The 22010-nt window shown below is 40.2% G+C and overlaps 1 protein-coding gene across 2 annotated transcripts in view; it reads right to left on the bottom strand.

Annotated features, from left to right (window-relative positions):
- The window catches only part of kdm5a (lysine demethylase 5A), a 172831-nt gene that overhangs the window by 54843 nt on the left and 95978 nt on the right, over nt 1–22010 (bottom strand). For both annotated transcript variants that reach the window (XM_072268102.1, XM_072268103.1), the window contains 2 exons: nt 17592–17742; nt 5754–5868 (listed from right to left, as the gene is read on the bottom strand). In XM_072268102.1, coding sequence (XP_072124203.1) covers nt 5754–5868; nt 17592–17742 — 266 coding nt within the window. The remainder of the gene's footprint in view (nt 1–5753; nt 5869–17591; nt 17743–22010) is intronic.

Genomic DNA, 22010 nt, shown 5'->3' with positions numbered 1-22010 from the left:
AGAGCCTTATATTAGTTGTACAAGTAGTAATCAAAACATATTAAAGTGTCTTTAGAAAAATGCTGATAATATATTATAAACCATATTGTCAGTGGATGCAGGAAGTCACAGCAGCACGAAAGCAATGGAGATACTCCTTGTTAATTTTCCTGCTTTGAATGAATGAATGAATGAAATTTATTTCCGTCAGTACAAACATAACGAAAGGTATCATTTTCAACGATGATTTCATAACCATGATTTCATAGGACAAAATTACAACAAAAAAACATAGATATTCTTTAAAACAGACTGCAAGGGTGTAGGCTGAAGCTACAGCTTATTACGCCTACCCCTCTTACTTATACAACAACATATTTGGCATTAACTACCACATCAAAACAAAAAATTTCATAATCTTTTAACACAAAATCCAATTCCAAGTATCATTTACATTACTCCCATTCGTCTTAAGTCATGTATTTTATATTTATTCATTAAATTATTTTTAAATAATTTTTTAAACTTAAGTGTGGTGCATGTTTTTAAATTCTCACTTCAACTGTTCCATAGATTCACCCCGACTGAAATACAATGATTTTTTACATTTGTTCTTATCCTTTGTTTCTGAAATGTACATGTTCCTCTCAAATCATGTTGACTTTCTCTCATTTTAAAAACCTTGGGTACTTTGTGGTAGCTGTCCATATTTTACTCATACATAATTTGTATTATTTAAAAATCTACAAAATCTCTGAATTTTAAAGTGTTTAGTTGAATAGGTAGTGGATTGGTTGGCTTATAATAATTTGTCTTATTTACAATTCGAATAACTTTCTTTTGGAGTAGAAAAATTAAGTTTGTATTTGTTTTGTACGTATTTTCCCATACCTCTACACAGGAAGTCACGAATGGGACTATAAATAACCAGTATAATGTATACAAAGATTCCTGATTTAAGAAATCCTTGAGATATTAGTTTGAAAAGTTTGCCAGTAGATAGGCAAAGACAGATATTGAAACATTTCACATAATTATCTTAAAGACTGAGGACAAATAGATTAAGAACAAATTTGCAGTATTAAAAATCATATTTACTCACTGATATTAAAAATAAAAAGGGATTGTGACATACAATCTGAGAATTTACAGAAAAAATTAACAATTCAGAAGGAGGACAGTTAAATCATACTCATTGTGCCGAACCCAATATGACATAGCAACCGTAACTATCGGAATTTTTTATTTAGATGGTGAATTACAATATTCTCATCAAGTATACAAGTCAAGAAAGTGTTAAACCATAGCTTATAAGGAAATTAAAGACTGTATTAAATAGAATGAGGAGACAAAAAGAATTGCTAGACAAAGTACCAAGATTGAAGATCAGGAGCAGTTCAGAAATCAGCAAAGAGGGACAAAGATTAATTAATGGGAGTGAAGTTGGAATTGAGAATAAGGTTGCAGGAAGCAAAATCTGACAGTAAAAACATCTATAAATATGAAAAGACAAAGGTTAGTATAAGCAAGTGTGACCTCTACTATCAGAAATTGGGGCAGTTATGATGAGAACAAAGAAATGGCAGACAAACTTTGGTTCAAACTTAAGAAAACACAACAACCTCCCAGCCATGTTAAAAAACCGAAATTTCAGAGTGATGAAGGGACTGAAGGAAATAAGCATTAGTAAAGAAATAGTGCTACAGAGAACAATGGGGCTAACAGACATCCCACCCTGCAAAAACTCATTTCAGGGAGGTAGCATCCCCTCCCTGGTCGAGCTCCAAGGGTGTATGTAATACTTTGTTTAGTGATTTTGTCTAATCTTTAAACCAAGTTGGGTATATGCAGAAAATGTGACATTAAATATGTACTTATATTATATTATATCATGGAGTCGTTTTTTATTCTATTAGTAAGTCTACAGGGAGTTTGGCCTCATCACGTAGGATAGTGGTCACCAACCTTTTTAAGTCCAAGGTCCCCTCCCTCGACCTCCGTGAAAAGCAAAATCCACCTACTAAATCATTTAGAGAAAAAACAGCTCAGATTGTACTTCCAATTTGAGGCCTTTTATTTGGGCGAATTGTATTTGAATTACACAAAATACTTTTGTCAAACTTTCAAATTAATTCAAACAAGAAAACACTAACCAGCATATCAAACAGGCCATAGCTGTCTTGCTTTAAGAATATTACAACACTTCACACCTTTAATTCTAAGTTTCATTATTTAATTTTATTTCAACACGAAAAATAAATGAATAAATATTGACTGTTGCACTCAGTGTGATGACTGGGGCTGAATACTTTCTGCTAGTTCTGTGAAATTTGGCTCATAACTACAGACAGCCAGTCTGAGACAGTCTGTGAGGTGTAGGGTTGCCAAATGTCACGTATTCCCCCGGCTAAGGTAGAGCGTGCCTATTAAACTGTTCATGCTGAAATGCTTTACGCCAAAGAAGCAATTTATATGGAAAAAAAATTTTGAGCGTTCCTAGACCCAAAAAAAAATAACCTACCAAATAACCAAATAACACATGAAACCTAAAATAACACTAACATATAGTAAAAGCAGGAATGATATGATAAATACACAGCCTATATAAAGTAGAAATAATGATGAAAACCAAGCCAAAACCGATTCGTGGGGTAAAAAAAAAAAAATCGGCACGTACACACATGTGCACACAGGTGCCCACGCAAAGCTTCATGGTCATGGTAGTCTTTCTCGGAGTAAACACAAATGTCCCAGGATTTGACTGCTACTTCTGCCCCTTATTTGGGAGTGAGACAGTTGGCAACCCAAGTGAGGTGTCTGTCAATAAGTCAGCTCCTGTACTTAGATTTAATAATTTTCATCTGTGAAAATGCAATTTCACATAGATAAGTTGACCCGAAGTAGGCACTGACTTTTAGTGCAATAAAACTAACGCACACACTGCGCATTGCTCGGCCCCATAAGTAGTAATTGCCACCAGTTTATGAATGGGGATGTCATTTTCACGGACATATTTTTTTAAACTCATTGTAAATATCCTCACCTCTCGTTCTTTCCTTTAATTGCAGAAGAGTGAGGAAGTCCTCTTTTGCTGTAAAGTCCTGGAAAGCCATTCTGACAAATACAACAAGCTGAGCTGCTTGCATTACATCCAGGGATTCATCGAACTGTAGTGAAAAATATTCACGTCCTCTGACGGTGACTCTACCCTCCTTGTCACTGTTGCAGGACTAAGCGGTATGTTATGTACTGCAGTTGTGATGCTGTTTTTGTTTTTAAAGTCATTAAAAACCATCTCTGCGGTAATGACCATTGCTTCCTTCAATAAATCGCCATCTGTAAAAGGCTTCTTTGTGTTTAGCCAAAAGGTGACTTACACGAAATGATGCTTCAACAGCAGCCTTATTTTGAGCAGCATGTTTTGTGGAAAACGTTTGCTGGGCCTTCAACCCAATTTCAGCTCAACTTTCCAGGCATGAATTGCGCTCTTTGGGGGGTAGGTGTCTACATTTCTGGTGGTTGGTGTTGCAGTGCCGCTCCAGATTCCCTCTTTTAGTCAGTGCTTGTGTTGGTGGCACAACATACATACACACTTGTCTTTCACCAAGGTAAACAGAAATTCCTCTTCCCATTCTGAATGGAATTTGTATGTTTTCACCTTCCTTCATGGAGCCTCAACAATGCTATCAGGATATCATGAACGATTGCCAATTGTGTCGCCTCTGATCTGGGCCGACATTCACGTGCCGCACCTAATTAATTAGCTGGTTTATTTCGGCTTTTTTTTTTCTTAAAGATGTGCTGGGTGCATCCCGACTACCGCTGCACCCCTGCATGCTTCGCGGCTCAGAGGTTGGGGACACTGCCGCATTTTGATATTTGCGACAGTCTGTACTCTTACCTAATCTGATTGGTCACTTTGATGCAGCACGGGCTACGCTGAAAATGTGGTGCATGGCAGGGGAACTACACATATGCGTACTGGGCAGAAAGAACGGAACTAAACCCCCGCAACCTGGAAACAATCTCTCTTTACAACCAGCTTTTAATTACTATTACTTATTAGTATCCTAATTAGTATTACTTACTTTTATAATGCTCACATTACAACAGTATTTGTGTATTTATTTTTGATTTTTCTTCGGGATCTACTGGGAAAGTCTCAAAGATCGACCAGTCGATCGCGATCGACGGGTTGACGACCCCTAATGTAGGACATCAACACGGTAGCTCCTTAGCAGCTAGCCAGCTAGTTTAAATAACACTAGCTATGCTAATGAACGAATGACACCTGTTAAACTCACCTCAACATGTCTTTTACATTTTAACCCACTATGGGCAATAGAAATGTCACTGTTGCAAACAGTGCAGCCAGCAACACTGTCATTATTTTTGAGGTCGACTGTAAAGCCCGCCCACAGAGAAAATTGATAGGTCTACTGAGCACAAAGAGAGTCCAATCTCCCTCTCCTTCTCAAAAAAAAAAAAAAAAAAAAAATTGATTTTCGGGATATTGTATATAATTTGCAGGCGTCAGGGAGCCGCTATCACTATGTGGGAGACTCCCAGAACTTCCGGGGGAGGTGGGATGTCTAGGCTAAAGACTGACAAATCTCTACCAACCTCTCCTTACAGTGAATTCTCTAATCCAAAACCTCCACATCCTTCCTGTAAACTGCAAACTGCAAACACTCCAAATACGGTCCAACCTAAGTTTAATACAACTGCAACATAACTTCCTGACTTACTGATCTTAGCTAATTGTGATTTATTTGGCTCTGCAATTGTTATTTGTCATTCATCACCCTAGGGGAACTTGGCTATGTTGAAACTACTGTATCATGTGCTGCTGAGGAATAGACAAGCTCAGTTACACAACAAGTAGGCTTAGAGACACAAAGGGGAGCCAAGAGCTGGGGAACAGCAAAAAGTGAAGAATAATTAACGTTTCAGTGGAATCAGAGACCACTGAGAAAAAGCTAAGAATGAATCTGTGGCTGTAGGGAAATCAGTAAGAAATTAACCAAGAAACATGAGAAATTTCAAGTAACAGAGTCATGCAAAGAAGAGAAGCAGGATGAGCTTGTTTGCTTACACAAGGGGGAAGAGAATATTGAAGAGTGGATCTGTCAAAGATAGATTTTTTAACCACAAGGCAGAAATAAGATCTGGTTGGTACAAATTTCCTTCCAAGTGCCATCAAGATTGACCCTCTCCAATATCTTTATTGTTCAATTTAATGATAACCCCCAAAATATGAAGTTCAAACCACAAGATCCGCACTGCTGTTTGAAGCACCAATTGCAGATGCATACTGCTGGACTGTTCATTTGCCCATCACACAAGTGGTACAAAGCTAACAACTCAAGCTAGGTAAAAGCACTGCAGAGAATTACCCTAGTAATCTGAATTCTCAACACATCTCAAACCATGAATTAGCTGTGAACTCTTTCAGTATCCTCTCTTCTAATTCTGAATGGAAACAGCTGAAACAGGTTTAAATACAATTCGCTTGAAAGCACACTGAAACTTGCAGAAAAACTCAGGTGATTAATTTCAAAAATACTTTTGGCTAGGCTTGCACACTTTGTTGCTTCTTGTCCTGTGAATTTTAAGATCCGAAAAGATATTAAAATACACTCTATCTAAAGTGAAGCTTGGCAGATTGGGGTTGGATTAGTATGTTGTTCCAAATTATTCATAAATAAATTGCAAGATTATTATACCTGGAGTCAGATATGACATAGGGACACTTGCCTTCATTAAATGCTTACCTTAACCAGTCGAGTTTGGCTGATGACACAAGGCAGGCTGTACAACTGGTGCACAAATGCTTTCAACTCATGAACAGTAAGCTTTGTTCGAGTTTTTCCACCTTCTGGTTTAGGTCTAAACCACAACAACAGAAGAAGAAAAAAAAAGATATTACCAAAAGTTTATATTATATTATGATTTATTTGAAAGGTTTGTAGCTTGTAAATATTTCACACAAAACTCATATTTTGACCTTTAAGCTTTTGAACCCCAAATTATTGTTACATGTCAAAGCTCTTATCTACAGGTTGCACTGGTAAGAACAGTAATGACATCAGGCAGCAAGACAAGTTGGGACTGACAGGACTCAGAACAAGCTGAGAAATGTAACATGTGCTAACATCATATATTAAATGAATCTGAATATCTCTCGAAGGTTCATAAAACTTGAACAAACTGTCTATATGACTTGGACAGGTTTAAAGAATGGGTAAAGTGTCAGATAGAATTTAGTGCAAGGAAGAGTGGAGTTCTGCCTTTTGGGAGAAAGAATAAAGGTGTATACAGTCAGCCCTCCTTATCCGCGAGGGATTGGTTCCGGGACCCCTCGCGGATACCAAAAAATGCGGATGCTCAAGTCCCTTATTCAACCTGTCTCAATACGGTGGACCTTAGGACCCAGCGGAACCCCAGACCTTATTTAACCTGCCTCAGTGTGGTGGACATTAGGACCCGGCGGCGGAGCTCTGAATCCACAGAATTTCTGTTCACGAAAATAATCATGATCGCGATTTAAAATAAAGTGCAAACAATAAAGCGATCAGAAAGAGATGAAACGTCATCGGTCATTGGAAAAGCGTTAGGCTACAGTCGGTCAACGATCGGTACAATTTTAAAGGATAAAATGAGAAAGGCCCTGCCCAATTAAAGCTACAATTATTACTAAGCAACGCAATGGTTTAATTATTGGGTTTTGGATTTTTGATTCTTTACATCAACCCGGCAGGGATGGTCAGCACGCTCGGGAGCGATCTGTCACTGGATCGATCTCGGGAACGATCTGTCACTGGATCGAACTCAGTAACTTCCGTTCCCGAGCCCGGCACTGAAACATACATTTCTTAAGTATTTTATATGCACAGAAAGGTAAAATATATACTATATACTAAGACAAACGTTTGACTGACGCTAAATAATACCGGATGTACCTGTTCCGACTTACTTAGTAAGAGAACTTCCAGTTTTTTTTCGATCCCAATCCACGATAACCTACGCACATCCTCCCATATACTTCAAATCATCTCTAGATTACTTATAATACCTAATACAATGTAAATGCTATGTTATAAATAGTTGTTATACTGCATTGTTTAGAGAATAATGACAAGAAAAAAAAGTCTGTAATGCTCGAACAGCGAGTGCTGGAAGAGCACTTCCGGGTTTTCTTGATTCGTGGTTGGTTGAATTCACGCATGCAGAACTCGCGGATGAGGAGGGCCGACTGTACTATTTACTAAATAGGGAGAGAATGCAGAAATCAGAAGTGCAACAGGATTTTGAAGTCCTGGTTCAGCATTCCCTTAAGATTAACTTGCAGGTTAAGTCAGTAGCAAAGAAAGCAAATGCAATGTCAACATTTATTTTGAGAGGGCTACAAATAAAAGCAAAGATCTACCTGGACTGAGTTCTGCAGACCATATATGGAATACTGCCTCAGTGCCTGTTCTCAATAGAGTTCAGAAGGATGGGGAAAGACTTCACTGAAATACTGAAAACCCTAAATAGAGTGGACTTAGGAGGGAACGTTCCCACAAGGAGTGTCTTGGATCCAAGGACACGTCCTCAGAATAAAGTGATCATCATCATTATGTGCCATATCATATGGCGTGGGCAACTATGATCTTCGACCACAATTGTTCTCGACAATTTACAGTATTTATTTATAACCAGAAGTGGTTTGCCATTGCCTTCTTCTGGGCAGTGCCTTTACGGCAGACTTTCTGCCTGGTGTCAGTGGTTGCATAACCAGGACTTGTGATATGCACCAGCTGCTCATATGGCCATCCACCATCTGCTCCCATGGCTTCACGTGACCTTGATCCAGGGGGTAAGGAGTGGGTGGCAGTGGCTAAGCAGGCATTACATCTTGCCCAAGGATGGCCTGCAGCCTAGCGGAGGGAAGGAATGCCTTACACCTCCTTTGGTAGAGACACATCTCCATCCCACCCCCAGAATAAAAGAAAATAAGATGAGGAGGAATTTTTTTCAGCTACAGAGTGGAGAATCTGTGGAATTCATTGCCATAGAGGGCTATGGAGGACAAGTCATTGGGTAAACTTAAGCCAAAGATTGATAGGTTCTTTATTAGTAAGAGGGCTAAGGGGAAATGGTAAGAGAATGGGGTTAGAAATATCAGTCACGATTGAATGGTGGAGCATGCTTATGGAGGTGATGATGGCAACGTTGAAGAGGAAGTTAGATAGGCACATGAGCATGTAGGGAGTGGAGGGATATACACAATATACAGACATGTGGTTTTACTTTAATTTGGTACTATGGTTGGCACTGACACTATGGGCAGAAGGCCCTGCTCCTGTACTGTACTCTTCTATACTTTATAGGCCATTACTCTGAAATTCCTCGTGTTTGCTCTGAAACGTTGGTTGATTTTTTTTTTCTTTCCACATGCTGATTCATTGGCTGAATTCTCCCAGCAATTGTTCTATTTTCATATTTCAGCATCTTCAATTTTATTTGTTTTCCATTCTTTCATGCCTCACTTAGTCAAATACTGCCCTGATGTCAGGAACAGTCATTCTCAATTTATCTCCAAAACTCAGATCTTTGATTCCTGTTTGGTAATGACATACAAGAGTTAAATGGTCCAGGAGAAAACAAACTGGGCATGAGCTAGCAGGATGTTGCTGGTAATTCTGATGAATCTTTAATTATTTTACAGGTGGCACACAGTAGACTAACTGGCAATAATTTGTGTATTTGCTTTTTGTAGATAAGATATATTGGCAGTTTTTCACATTATTGTGTTAATGTCACTGTTGGAACTGTAATGGAATAGCTTGGATTGAGACACAGCTAACTGAGCAGAACACTTTACTATAGCTGGATGTTGTCAGTTTTCATAGGCTTTGCTGTGTTCAGTGCTCCTGGCTGTTTATTTATGTCACATAGAGAGTACTTGTCTGACTGAAAACATTGTGGCTAGCTCAGGCAGAAATCAAGGTAAATTACCCACTTAGAACTTCTGGCTGGAAGTTCAATTTCTTCCTTGAGGAAAGTCAGTGCTGCCTCTGACATTTTTACATTCCTCATTCAAGCAAGTTTGTTCCCTTTGCTTAACATTGCTGGCAAAGTGAGAAATAACATGCAGGATCATACAGTAATACAATTCTGCTGAAGCTGATGCCCTACAGCACAAAATGGATACTTAGGTAGATGTCCAATCAACTCGTCATCTAATGGGAAAGAAAAAATACTGCAGATGATGGAAACTTGAAAAGAAAACAGAAGATGCTTTACGCAGGCCTGGCCACAATAGTTGCAGGCACTGCTAAGTTCAAGTTTCAGATTGTTGACCATTTTTCAGTTGACCAAGTTTCAGATTGTTGACCATTGTTCACAGTGGTGTTGCCTGACATGCATTTGTGTTTATAGCAACACACAAAATATTGGGAGGAAATATTGCAAGTCAAGCTGCACATATGGAGGGAAATAAATAGTTGACATTTCAGGCTGTGATAGATTGTTTATTCTCCTCCATAGATGATGCCAGTCTTGCTGAGTTCACCCAGCATTTTGCGTGTGTTGCTGAAATTTTCCAGCATCTGCAGAATCTCGTACACTTATGATTGTGTTTTTATTCTATCCTATTTGGTACAGCATTTGTGCCACCAAATATGGAGGAATGTGTCCTCAGAATGAAGACGTGACTTCTCTTCAAGGAGTGTCAAGTGTTCACGCCAATTAATACTATCATAAAGTAAAGAATGCCCATCAGTAGATTAGGGAGTTCTGTGCTATTACTAATCCCCACCAGTACCCTGCAGTTATCAGTTGAAAGTCACACCCTCTTTTGGAATGTTTATTCTAGCTTATGCACGGAAGTCATCAAGGAACAATGCCAGGATGACTTAAAAATTACAACTCATGTAGTAACTATTATATCCTCAGCAACATAGAATGGGATTTGAATTAGACAGTCACAAAGAAATGATTTTCAGATGAACATTTTCTGAACCAATCCCTAGCACTTGTAACTGTTTATTTTTGACCAATCCCAAAAATCATCTCAGACTTTGACCCTGGATTCAGGACCTAATTATAACAAAACATTCATCAGATCTAATCAACAACCTAAATCACAGTCCTCTAAAAGTCATTTGTACTTTAACAGGCTTGTTTTTAGAAATCACCTTTCTTCTTGTGACCAGATCTTCTTAAAGCTGTCACATAGAAAACAGAAAAGTACAACACAAGAACAGGCCCTTCAGCCCATTATGTCTGCGCTGACCATGAAGTCTCTAAAAAAAATAGCTATAGTTGCTATCACATTCTAACAAATTCATTTAACTCTCTATAATCTCCACAAAACACGCTCCCTCTCACCTAAAACCTATGCTTCTTGTATTTGATATTTCTACCCTAGTGAAAAAAACTCTTCACCATCTAACTTCCCTATGCCTCAAACCAACCCTCAACTTCCAGTGCTCCAGAGAAAACAATCCAAATTGTCTAACCTTTCCTTGTAGCTAATACACCCCAATCTAGCCAAGTTCATGGTGATCCTCTTCTGCATCTATTCCAAGGCCTCCAAATCTGTCCCATGTGGCAATCAGAACTGCACACAATAATCCAGCTGTGGCCTAACCAAAGTTTTATACATCTGCAACATAGCTTTTATTCTCAATACCCCAACAAGTGAAGGAAGACAAGCCATATACCTTCTTTACAAATCTATCCACTTGTGTTGATTCTTTCAGAGAAGCTAAGGATTTGCCTCTCAAAATCCCTCTGTACATCTCTTAAGGACCATGACACCTGCAGCACACTCTTGCATTTGACCTCCCAAAATGTACCACCTCACACTTGCACATACACACACAATACATAAATAAATGAGAAGTCCCAGCACCGATTCTTGCAGAACATCACTGGTCAAAATCAGAATCAGGTTTATTATCACCAGCATGTTTCCTGACATTTGCTTACTTAGCAGCAACTATTCAATGCAATCCATAATATAGAAGGAAAAATACTAATAAGTAGTAAATCAATTACAATATACATATATTGAATAGATTAAAAATCATGCAAAAAAAAAAAACAAGTAACATATTTAAAAAGTGGGGTAGCATTCACAGGTTCAATGCCCATTTTAGAATTAGATGGCAGACGGGAAGAAGCTATTCCTGAATCGCTGAGTGTGTGCCTTCAGGCTTTTGTACCTTCTACCTGATGGTAACAGTGAGAAAAGGGCATGCCCTGGATTTTGGAGGTCCTTAATAATGGTCGCTACCTTTCTAAGACACAGCTCCTTGAAGATACCTTAGATACTTTGTAGGCTAGTACCCAAGATGATGCCAACTAAATTTACAACCCTCTGCAGCTTCTTTCAATCCTGTGCAGTAGCCACTACTTCCCCCCGCCATACCAGACAGTGATGCAGCCTGTCAGAATGCTCTCCACGATACATCTATAGAAGTTCTTGAATGAATTTAGACCATAAGACCATAAGACAAAGGAGCAGAAATCAGCCATTTGGCCCATCGAGTCTGCTCCGCCATTTTATCATGAGCTGATCCATTCTCCCATCTAGTCCCACTCCCCCACATTCTCACCATAACCTTTGATGCCCTGGTTACTCAAATACCTATCAATCTCTGCCTTAAATACACCCAATGACTTGGCCTCCACTGCTGCCCGTGGCAACAAATTCCATAGATTCACCACCCTCTGACTAAAAAAGTTTCTTCGCATTTCTGTTCTGAATGGACGCCCTTCAATCCTTAAGTCATGCCCTCTCGTACTAGACTCCCCCATCATGGGAAACAACTTTGCCACATCCACTCTGTCCATGCCTTTCAAATACAAAATGTTTCTATGAGGTCACCCCTCATTCTTCTAAACTCCAAGGAATACAGTCTAAGAGCAGACAAACGTTCCTCATAATGTTAACCCTCTCATTCCCAGAGTCATTCTAGTGAACTTTCTCTGTACCCTCTCCAACGTCAGCACATCCTTTCTTAAATAAGGAGACCAAAACTGCCCACAGTACTCCAAGTGAGGTCTCACCAGCGCCTTATAGAGCCTCATCATCACATCCCTGCTCCTATATTCTATTCCGCTAGAAATGAATGCCAACATTGCATTCGCCTTCTTCACTACTGACTCAACCTGGAGGTTAACTTTAAGGGTATCCTGTACGAGGACTCCCAAGTCCCGTTGCATCTCAGAACTTTGAATTCTTTCCCCATTTAAATAATAGTCTGCCCGTTTATTTCTTCAGCCGAAGTGCATAACCATACACTGTCCAACATTGTACTTCATTTGCCACTTCTCTACCCATTCTTCCAATCTATCCAAGTCTCTCTGCAGACTCTGTTTCCTCAGCACGACCAGCCCCTCCACCTATCTTCGTAGTGTCAGCAAACTTAGCCACAAAGCCATCTATTCCATAATCCAAATCGTTGATGTACAATGTAAAAAGCAGCCCCAACACAGACCCCTGTGGAATACCACTGGTAACTGACAGCCAACCAGAATAGGATCCCTTTATTCCCACTGTTTCCTGCCAATCAGCCAATGCTCTATCCACGTATGTAACTTTCTTGTAATTCCATGGGTCCTTATCTTGTTAAGTAGCCTCATGTGTGGCACCTTGTCAAAGGCCTTCTGAAAATCCAAATATACAACATCCACTGCATCTTTCTTGTCTAGCCTACTGGTAATTTCCTCAAAAAATTGCAATAGGTTTGTTAGGCAGGATTTTCCTTTAAAGGAATCCATGCTGAGTTCTGCCTATCTTGTCATATGCCTCCAGGTACTCTGTAACCTCATCCTTGACAATCGACTCCAACAACTTCCCAACCATCGATGTCAAGCTAACAGGTCTATAATTTCCTTTTTGCTTCCTTGCCCCCTTCTTAAATAGCGGAGTGACATTTGCAATCTTCCAGTCCTCCGGAACCATGCCAGAATCTATCAACTTTTGAAAGATCATCGCTAATGCCTCCGCAATCTCCACAGCTACTTCCTTCAGAACACGCGGGTGCATTCCATCTGGTCCAGGAGATTTATCTACCTTTAGACTATTCAGCTTCCTGAGTACTTTCTCTGTCGTAATTGTGACTGTGCACACTTCTCTTCCCTGCCACCCTTGAGTGTCCAGTATACTGCTGATGTCTTCCTCAGTGAAGACTGATGCAAAATACTCGTTCAGTTCCTCTGCCATCTCCCTATCTCCCATTACAATTTCTCCAGCATCATTTTCTATTGGTCCTATATCTACTCCCACCTGTCTTTTACTCTTTATATACTTGAAAAAGCTTTTAGTATCCTCTTTGATATTATTTGCTAGCTTCCTTTCATAGTTAATCTTTTCCTTCTTAATAACCTTCTTGGTTTCCTTTTGTAAGGTTTTAAAAACTTCCCAATCTTCTGTCTTTCCACTAATTTTTGCTTTCTTGTATGCCCTCTCCTTTGCGACTTACCCTTAAACTGTTGACTTCAATCTACTTTTCCCAATCCCTGTCTAACACGCTTGTTATTCACCTTTCCACAATTTTGTATTTTCTCTTGAGAAATAGTCTTATCCTTATCCAGTAACATAAGCTTATGGAATTACAGTTAAGGTTCCCAAGAGGCACCCTCACTGAAATTTTGACCACTTGGTCAGGCTTGTTTCCCAACACAACAAAATCCACATACTATTTTAAGAAATCCTCCCAGATACACCAAATTCTATCCCATCCAAGACTCCAGCAATAAGGAAGTACCAGTCACTTCTCCCCATTTTCCCATTGTAGTTAATTGTTTTGTGAAAAAGTCTGTGGTCTCTTTACATCATGTAAAGCAATCCAGAGGGGTTGTCCATTTGTCAACAGTGGGTTAATTAAGTTTTGTTATAAATTTCCACCCATTTGCTCTCATCTATAGTTCAGTTTAATTAGAGAAACCAGCTGTGACCTGTTTCATAGGACAGATTCATTTGCTCTATTCAACATTCGTCACCAGTTGCATCAACATCCCATGTGCCCAAAACATTTGCCTTATCCTCAGTCTAAGCGCACAAGGGAGTTTATACCCATCATTTACAGAAGACTCAGCCTGTGATTTATTAATTTTGGACTCACTAACTTTGTCTGCAGTGACAATGAACTGAAGTCTTTTGCCCTTGTCAATCTAACAACCTCATCTGAGGATTATTCAAGGAATCACATGGCCCTTTGGCCTACTGAATCCTTGCCAATCATAAGTATCCATTTCCATCAATCCTATTTTATTTTCCCCACATACCTACCAACTCCACTCAGATTCTATCTACCACCTACACACTCAAGATCATTTACAGTGACCATTTAACCTGCCAAACTGGGATGTAGGAGGAAACTGAAGCTCTCCAAAGAAACCCATGCTATCATTGCAAACTTCAAGCAACAGCACTACAGGTTTTATTTATTTAGCCAAACAGCATGGAGTAGGCTCTTCCAACCCTTCGAGCCACACCGCTCCAGCAACCCCCCAATTAACCCAAACCTTATCACAGGACAAATTACAATGACCAATTAACCTACCCAGTACATCCTTGGACTGTGGGAGGAAAATGGAACTCTTGGGAAAAAACCTCGCATTCTACAGGGAGGACACGCAGCTTCTTTAAAGATGATGGCGGAATTGAACTCCAAGCTCCAAAACGTACCAAGCCCCTAATAGCGTCAGACTAACTGCTACGCTACTGTGGCAGTTAGAGCTGCATGGCAGCATAGCAGTTAGCATAACATTTTACAGCACCAGTGATCACAACATGGGGGTTCAATTCAAATCACTGTCTGTAAGGAGCTTATACATTCTCCCTATGACTGTATGGGTTTCTTCCCACATTCTAAAGATGCATGGGTTACAGTTAGTATGTTGACATTTGGGGGCTGTCCTCAGTACATCCTTGGACTGTGTTAGTCATTGACACACACAACGCAATTCACTGCACGTTTCGACGTACATAGACAAATAAGCTAATCTTCATCTTCAGAAATGAAACTAGGTCTGTGGAACTGAGGCAGAAGGTCTGCAACTTGTTCTACCATTTCCTTGTAATTCCTCCTGCCTCTATCATGGGTTCCAACATTTGCTTTCACTGGTCATTTCCACTTTATGCACTTATAATAACTATTAGTCTGTTTTTCAGTTTCTCACCAATCTACACTCATACTCTGACTTGCATCTTTTTGCAGCAAATTTGATTTGTCCAGTCTAAATGAGTATTGAAGAGTCACATAATTACTACATTACTATCTTTCATTCACATTCCGATATGCCAGTTCATGGCCTCTTGGCCACGATGAGGCAACTCTCAGGTTAGAGGACCAACATCTCATATTCCATCTGGATGGACTCCAACTTGACAGCACGAACATCTACTTCTCCATCATAGGGTAAGTCCTCCCCTTTCCACTTCTCTTTTTCAATTCCTCACTCTTGATCCCCTTTTACCCCTTCTTTCCCTTACCTGCCCATCACCTTCCTCTGGTATCACTCCTCCTTCCCTTTTTTTCCATGGTTTACTCATCTCCTATCAGATTCCTCCTTTAGCCCTTTACTTCTTCCACCCATCACCTCCCAGTTTCTCACTTCACCTCCCTCCTCCACCCACCTACCTTCCCCCTCACTTGGATTTACCCAACATCTTTCACCTTCCCCTCCCTCCACCTTCTTATTGAGGCTTCTTCTCTCTTCCTTTCCAGTCCTGATTGAGAGTCAGCCCAAAACATTGACTACTGGTTCCCTTCCATGGATTTATTTTATTTGTGCTGCCTGATGTGCTGAGCTCTGCCAGCATTTTGTGCACATCAGTATATTACCTGTGTTACACACACCGATTTCCTCATTTATGCAGCACTCAATATTATAACTATTATCTAGTGGTCCATATGCAACAACCACCAGTGTTTTCTTTGCTATTTCTTAGATCAATCTAAATTGGTTCCAATTCTACATCATAATTTATTGGTGCCAAGATTATATTTTCACGACTGCATGGTTCTTCCCATGACTGCGCGTTTCCTCCAGGTTCTCCGGTTTCCTCCCAAGTCCAAAGGCACACTATTTGGTAGGTTAATTACTCATTGTCCCGTGATTAGGCAAGGGTTAAATCGGGGGATTGCCGAGTGGTGAGAAGGGCCTATTCTGCATTGTATCTCAATAAATAAAATTAACAGTGCCACATCATTTCCTTTTTGTCTATTCTTCCCAAATATTAAATACTGTGCTGTTATACCCATCTCTTGGCTTTGGTTTTCCTACAGCAGTATTTCCAGGAAGGCAATGACATTATATCAGCATGCATACCTTGGCGTCATTAATTTATTTGCCACTGCAAAAGCTGCAGTGATACAAATAAAGCATCACTAATTTGCCATTTTCTGTACTGACCCTCTGCCCACCATTGGTCCACTTTACTTTTGCTGTTCCTTTATTTCATTTACACTGTTTTTATCCCTTCACATTTTGTTTACCTTGTTCCAGGATTCCCTTTGAGGTTCCATCCCCTGACCAAGCTGGTTTAAATCCTCCCCAGCAGTAATGGTAAAGCCTTCTATAAGCCTGCTGGAGATGCAACATGCCAATTTATACAGGTCCCACATGCCTCAAATTCGTTCATCAGTGCTGTCTTTCATTGATTCTATTATGGTTATTGGATTTACTGAATATGCCCACAAGAAAATGAATCTCAGCGTTGTATGTGGTGACAAACATGTACTCTGATAATAAATTTACTTTGAACTTTGAGAATTGGTTCAAATATCTCAGTAATCTAAAGTCCTCTCTCCTGAATCACCAGTCTAGCCATACACTCATCTGTTTTAACTTCCTGTTTCCCTTGATGGCAATGAAGCAATATCCTATGATAAACACATCTGAGGTTCAGTTCTTTAACCTTCCCTAGCTCCATAATCTCTGCCTGCAGAAATGCATCACTTTCTAGGCTTATGTCATTGGTACTGATTGAACCACAAACCTCTTGACTGTTCACTATGCTCTTTAAGGACAATCGAAAGCTGTTTAGTGATATACTTGTCCATGGCACCAATGGAGCAACACACCCACCTGTCTGTCTCTCTACTGAATCCCTGATCAGCATTGCTCATTTACTCTTTTCCCTCCCTTCCCATGCTGCAAAATCACTTGATTAGCCATTCTCCTACCACTATCTGTACCTCACCACCTCACTGGAGAGTGCAATTGGATCAGAGAACTCCTGCACTATCTTGCCTGCTCACATTTGAACCAAGTATGATGAAAGGTCACCAAACCAGAATAGAAATTCCCTCTCTCCTAGCATCCTTGCTATTCACAGTATGTTGTGTTTCATCTCCAATGGAATTGGCTGGTAAGTATTCAGAATATCCTTGTTTACTATTTCTAATACTTGTGTCCCTCTGCCGTATCCAAAATCGAATTCAAGTAATTACTTGCTCTGTGCAACATTAGACTACCAAGTTAAACATCATGTTCTCAAATCAGCACTACAATGGAGCTTCAGTGTGTTCATTAAATATTGCCATTTGTTAAAACTTCTATTACCTGGCCCAATTAATAGCTCCTCTTAGTTTCAGGCTACTTACCTGCTGCGCTGCTTTCTGCTGACGAGTAATTGGGCGATAGAAGCACAAGTTTCTGCTTCTTTGACAGCAGCCCGGAGCTGTCGCAGCAGGTCATTCTCAGGGAATTTCTTCTCTTCTGCTTCTTCCAGCCGAGCTTTCAGTTCAGAAAGATCTGGTCAGGAGCAAGATTACATGTTAGGATTTCAACTCCACAGAAAATGCTAGTCACCAACTGCTGGTGAAACCACAAGAGCCTTGGTTATGCTTGAGGCAGTCAGACATCTTCCATAATGATATTCAGAACTGTGACAAGTCTCACAAGCATACTTAACCAATTTCTAAATTGTAACAATATAAACCTCATTTATACACTAGCAACCCATGAATTATTGGCTTGGGTAGTGGGAGGGTTGATTGCACTCCAGGTAGAAGGGTTATATTATAATATTCTGTAATGTGAGTGCATCACCTGAGCACATCTCAAGAAATGAAAGTTGAAAGAAAATTGTGCTGAATTGTTTACTTTTCTCTCCCCCAAAATAAATTCTGATAATGAATTTTCATTTCTATCTCAAGTAGTGATTTGTAACCTGAATGACCAACACAGATGTCATCTATAGTTACGTTCAACTCTACCACATTGCCTTAAACATTTCTATCTCATGGGAATTAGGAAACAAAATTGTATTGCAATAAGTGAGGCACAATCAGCTGCACTTGATAAATTCATGGATCTCAACATTAACAGTGTTAAGATAGGATAAGTGCAAGCAGGCTTTTTCCACTGAAGTTGGATGACGCAAGTAGAGGTCATGGGTTAAGGGTGAAAGGTGCAAGTTTAAGGAGAAAATGAGGGAAAACTTCTCAGAGGGTAGTGAGAGTGCAGAACAAGCTGCCAACACAAGTGGTGATGTGGGATCGATTTCATTATAAGAGAAATTTGGATAGGTACATGGATGTGAGGGATATGGAGGGCTATGGTCTAGGTGGAACTAGGTAGATTAATGGTTCCGCTGAAGAGCCTGCTTCTGTCCTATTGTGTTCTATGACCATGTCAGTGGCATTTACAGTCTGTTTGCCCGAGGGTTAGTGGTATTTGTCAGGGTGGTGCAGAAATCTGAGGAGAATGTTTGCAACTTTTTCAAGATACTGGCATTGGCAGTTCAAAATCCTCATTAAAATTGCTTACATAATTATTTTTAAAGGTCTTAATGCCTTTCATGACAAAGAAATCCAGACTGCAGAAGAGATTTACCACAATGGTGCTGCAGGGCGGGGGGGGGGGGGGGGGGGGGAGGAGAAGAACCTGTTATGGGGAGAAATGACTGTTCCCTTCAGATAATTCTATAGTTTCCTAACAAACACTGCTGAGATAATGGCAAACAGACTGTAAGTACCACTGACTTCGGAATATTATAAATGCTCCCCTACCCATGAGGATACACTCATTTCAGTGTCACTAACTGCATCACTCTACTGTCTCCCTCTATATCAGGGGTGCCAAACTTCTGGCCCGCGGGATGATTTGGGGAAAAAAAAGTATATTCACGACCATTTATTATGTATCTGTACGGCAGCCGCTCTCTCTCCCACCGCTGTCTGTGCCGCCTGCTGTACCGGCAACTTGTTGTGTGCACTTAGAAAACAATAGGCGGCAGTTAACCACCCGCTGTGCATAAGCACCTACCACCCTGCACTGAAGACTACTAGGGCCCCACTTACATCGTCACAGTATAAAAACAGAGTACTCAGGTAAGTAACACCTGTAGCAAGGGTGAGACTGTTTGCTGCTGTGGTTCAAAATGTTTTCCAAGAAAAGAAAAGTTGACATCGAAGGTCGGATATTCAATAATTGGAAAGATAGTTTTTTTCTTCTGTGAGGTCAACGGCAAACCTGTGTGTCTGATATGCTCACAACAAGTGGCTATGGCAAAAGAGTACAATATCAAACGACACTATGAGACGTCACACAGAGAAAAATATGACAAGTACGCAGGACGACACAGAATGCAAAAGGTAAACGAGCTTGAAGCAGCTCTGAAAAAACAGCAGTGTTCACCAAAAGTCGAGAGACTCATGATGGAGCTGTCAAGGCCAGCTATATTATTGCCAACAAAATAGCTGCTGTGTCGAAGCCATATTCAGAGGGGGAATTCATCAAAGCATGCATGCTGAAGGCGGCTGAGTTGGTGTGCCCTGAGAAGAGACAGGCTTTTGGTGATATCAGCTTGTCAAGAAACACTGTGGCAGAGAATCAGGGACCTTGCAGGACATTTGAACAGTCAATTAAAAGACAAAGTGAAGTCATTTATTGCCTTCTCTATTGCAATTGATGAGAGCACCAAAGTGACTGACGTAGCTCAATTGGGAATATTTATTCATGGTGTTGATGCATTTTTGACCGTCACCGAGAAGTTTGTGGAGATGGTGCCCATGACAAACACAACAGCGAACAACGTTTTCTCCAGCCTCGTCGAGACCTTGGACAGACCGGGGTTGACTGGAGTCACGCTGTCAGCGTGGCAACAGATGGTGCACCGTCTATGGTCAGGGTAAAAGGCAGATATTGTTGAGAAACTCAGAAAGTTCAGACAGAGAATCCGGAGCAGGAATTCTGGAATTTTCATTGTATTATACACCAAGAGGCATTATGTAGCAGTAGCATGGACAATGTCATGGATGTAGTCATCAAAACGGTTAATTTTGTTAGAGCCAAGGGACTCAACCATCGGCAATTTGACACTCTTTTGTCTGAAAGTAATACTGGACATGGCCTACCGTACCACACTGAAATCTGCTGGTTGAGCAGACGGGTTGTGCTCAAACATTTTTTTTCAATTACGTGTGGAAATTGGACTATTCATGAACAAGAAAGGGAAGCCAGTGGCAGAGTTGGATGACCCAGACTGGCTTCATGATTTTTGGTGGATATAACAGAGCACTCAAATGTGCTTAATGTCAACATGCAAGGCCACAACAAACCTGTACAGAATACTATGACAGCATTCATACCTCTCAAATTAAATTAGGCTGTGGGAGATGCAACCATCCCGGATCAACCCAGCTCATTTCCCCTCTTTGCAGTCTGTGTGTGCCGCTGATGGGAATAAATGACAACATGGACAGGTACAAGGACAAAATATCACGGCTGAAAAGTGAGTTTCAGAATCTTTTCCAAGTTTTCACTCAGCTCAAGAAGGAATTCTCACTATTTTGCTCGCTGTTAGTTGTCAACGCAGCATCAGATGTGCTGAGGAACTCCAAATGGAATTAACTGAAATTCAGCGTAACTTGGCTTTGAAATATAAATTTGAGACTGTGGGTCTGGACTCATTCTATCAACACCTGGGACTGATGTACCCCAAGATGACAGACTTTGCCTCAAAGATCCATTGCATGTTTGGGACAACATAGGCGTTCTCCATAATGAACATTAACAAATCCAAACTGCGCTCACAGCTGACACACTGACACCTAAATGACATTATGAAAACCACAACTGTCCAGAAACAGGCTGGTTAAAGCCAAGAGATGTCAGGTGTCTGGAAGCAGCAAGTGAAAAATGAGTGACACTGTTCGATGCACTGCGACATGTAAGCAAAATGCATTATGAAATACTGAGTACCATAATATTGTGATTCATTTTCTGACTTCTATTATTGTAAATGTGATCACTTCAATAAAAATTAGAGGCTAACTGTGTTCATTGTCTTTTCGATTGCTGGAAGCAGGCTAATAAAAATTAGGTGCAGTTGTATAGCCTACATTTACAATTTGTTTTGTTAGGTCTACATTTCTGTCTGCTAATTTTCGACTTCAAATGGTTTATTAATGGAAAGGGTGTGGCTCTCAAAACAATCTTAGCCAAAATAGCATCGTTTTTTCTCTCCCTCATCACAACTTTCTTGTAGCCTACAACTGTAAGTTACTACCAATCATAAAAATAATGCTTGCTAGGCAATCTTTTTCGTAAGAAACTAAATTCGTAAAGTGAAACACTTTGTAGTTATAGCAGAGACTAAGACGCATGACAGCAGGTTGAAAAAACGAAGGCAACGAAAGCTGTGGGAGCAGCACGCATGCACAATTGATCTGGCCCACATGAAGTCGCACTTTGCCCAACCCAGCCCGTGACCTACAATGAGTTTGACACCCCGCTCTATATATTACTATAACGACTGAACAATATTCCCTGAGCTATTTATAACCAAGCCCCAGTCCCAGCAATCACACAGTATAAAAATAAGGGTCCCAAGTTCATTAGTTGTATTCCATTCTTACAACAGCATAGAGTAAAGCAGCACAGAATTCTGTTCTGTTAAGTACATTGCAAGTCCAATTTCTCATGGATCCTTGCTCATCATAGAGATGTACGGGACTTGTAGGAGTCAAGTCATTATTAATGTGACTCAAGTTGAATAAAGATATGCCATCAACTGA

The sequence above is a fragment of the Mobula birostris genome, chromosome 9, assembly GCF_030028105.1.
Source record: "Mobula birostris isolate sMobBir1 chromosome 9, sMobBir1.hap1, whole genome shotgun sequence".
NCBI lineage: Eukaryota > Metazoa > Chordata > Chondrichthyes > Myliobatiformes > Myliobatidae > Mobula > Mobula birostris.
This window is presented reverse-complemented; position numbering and strand designations above follow the sequence as displayed.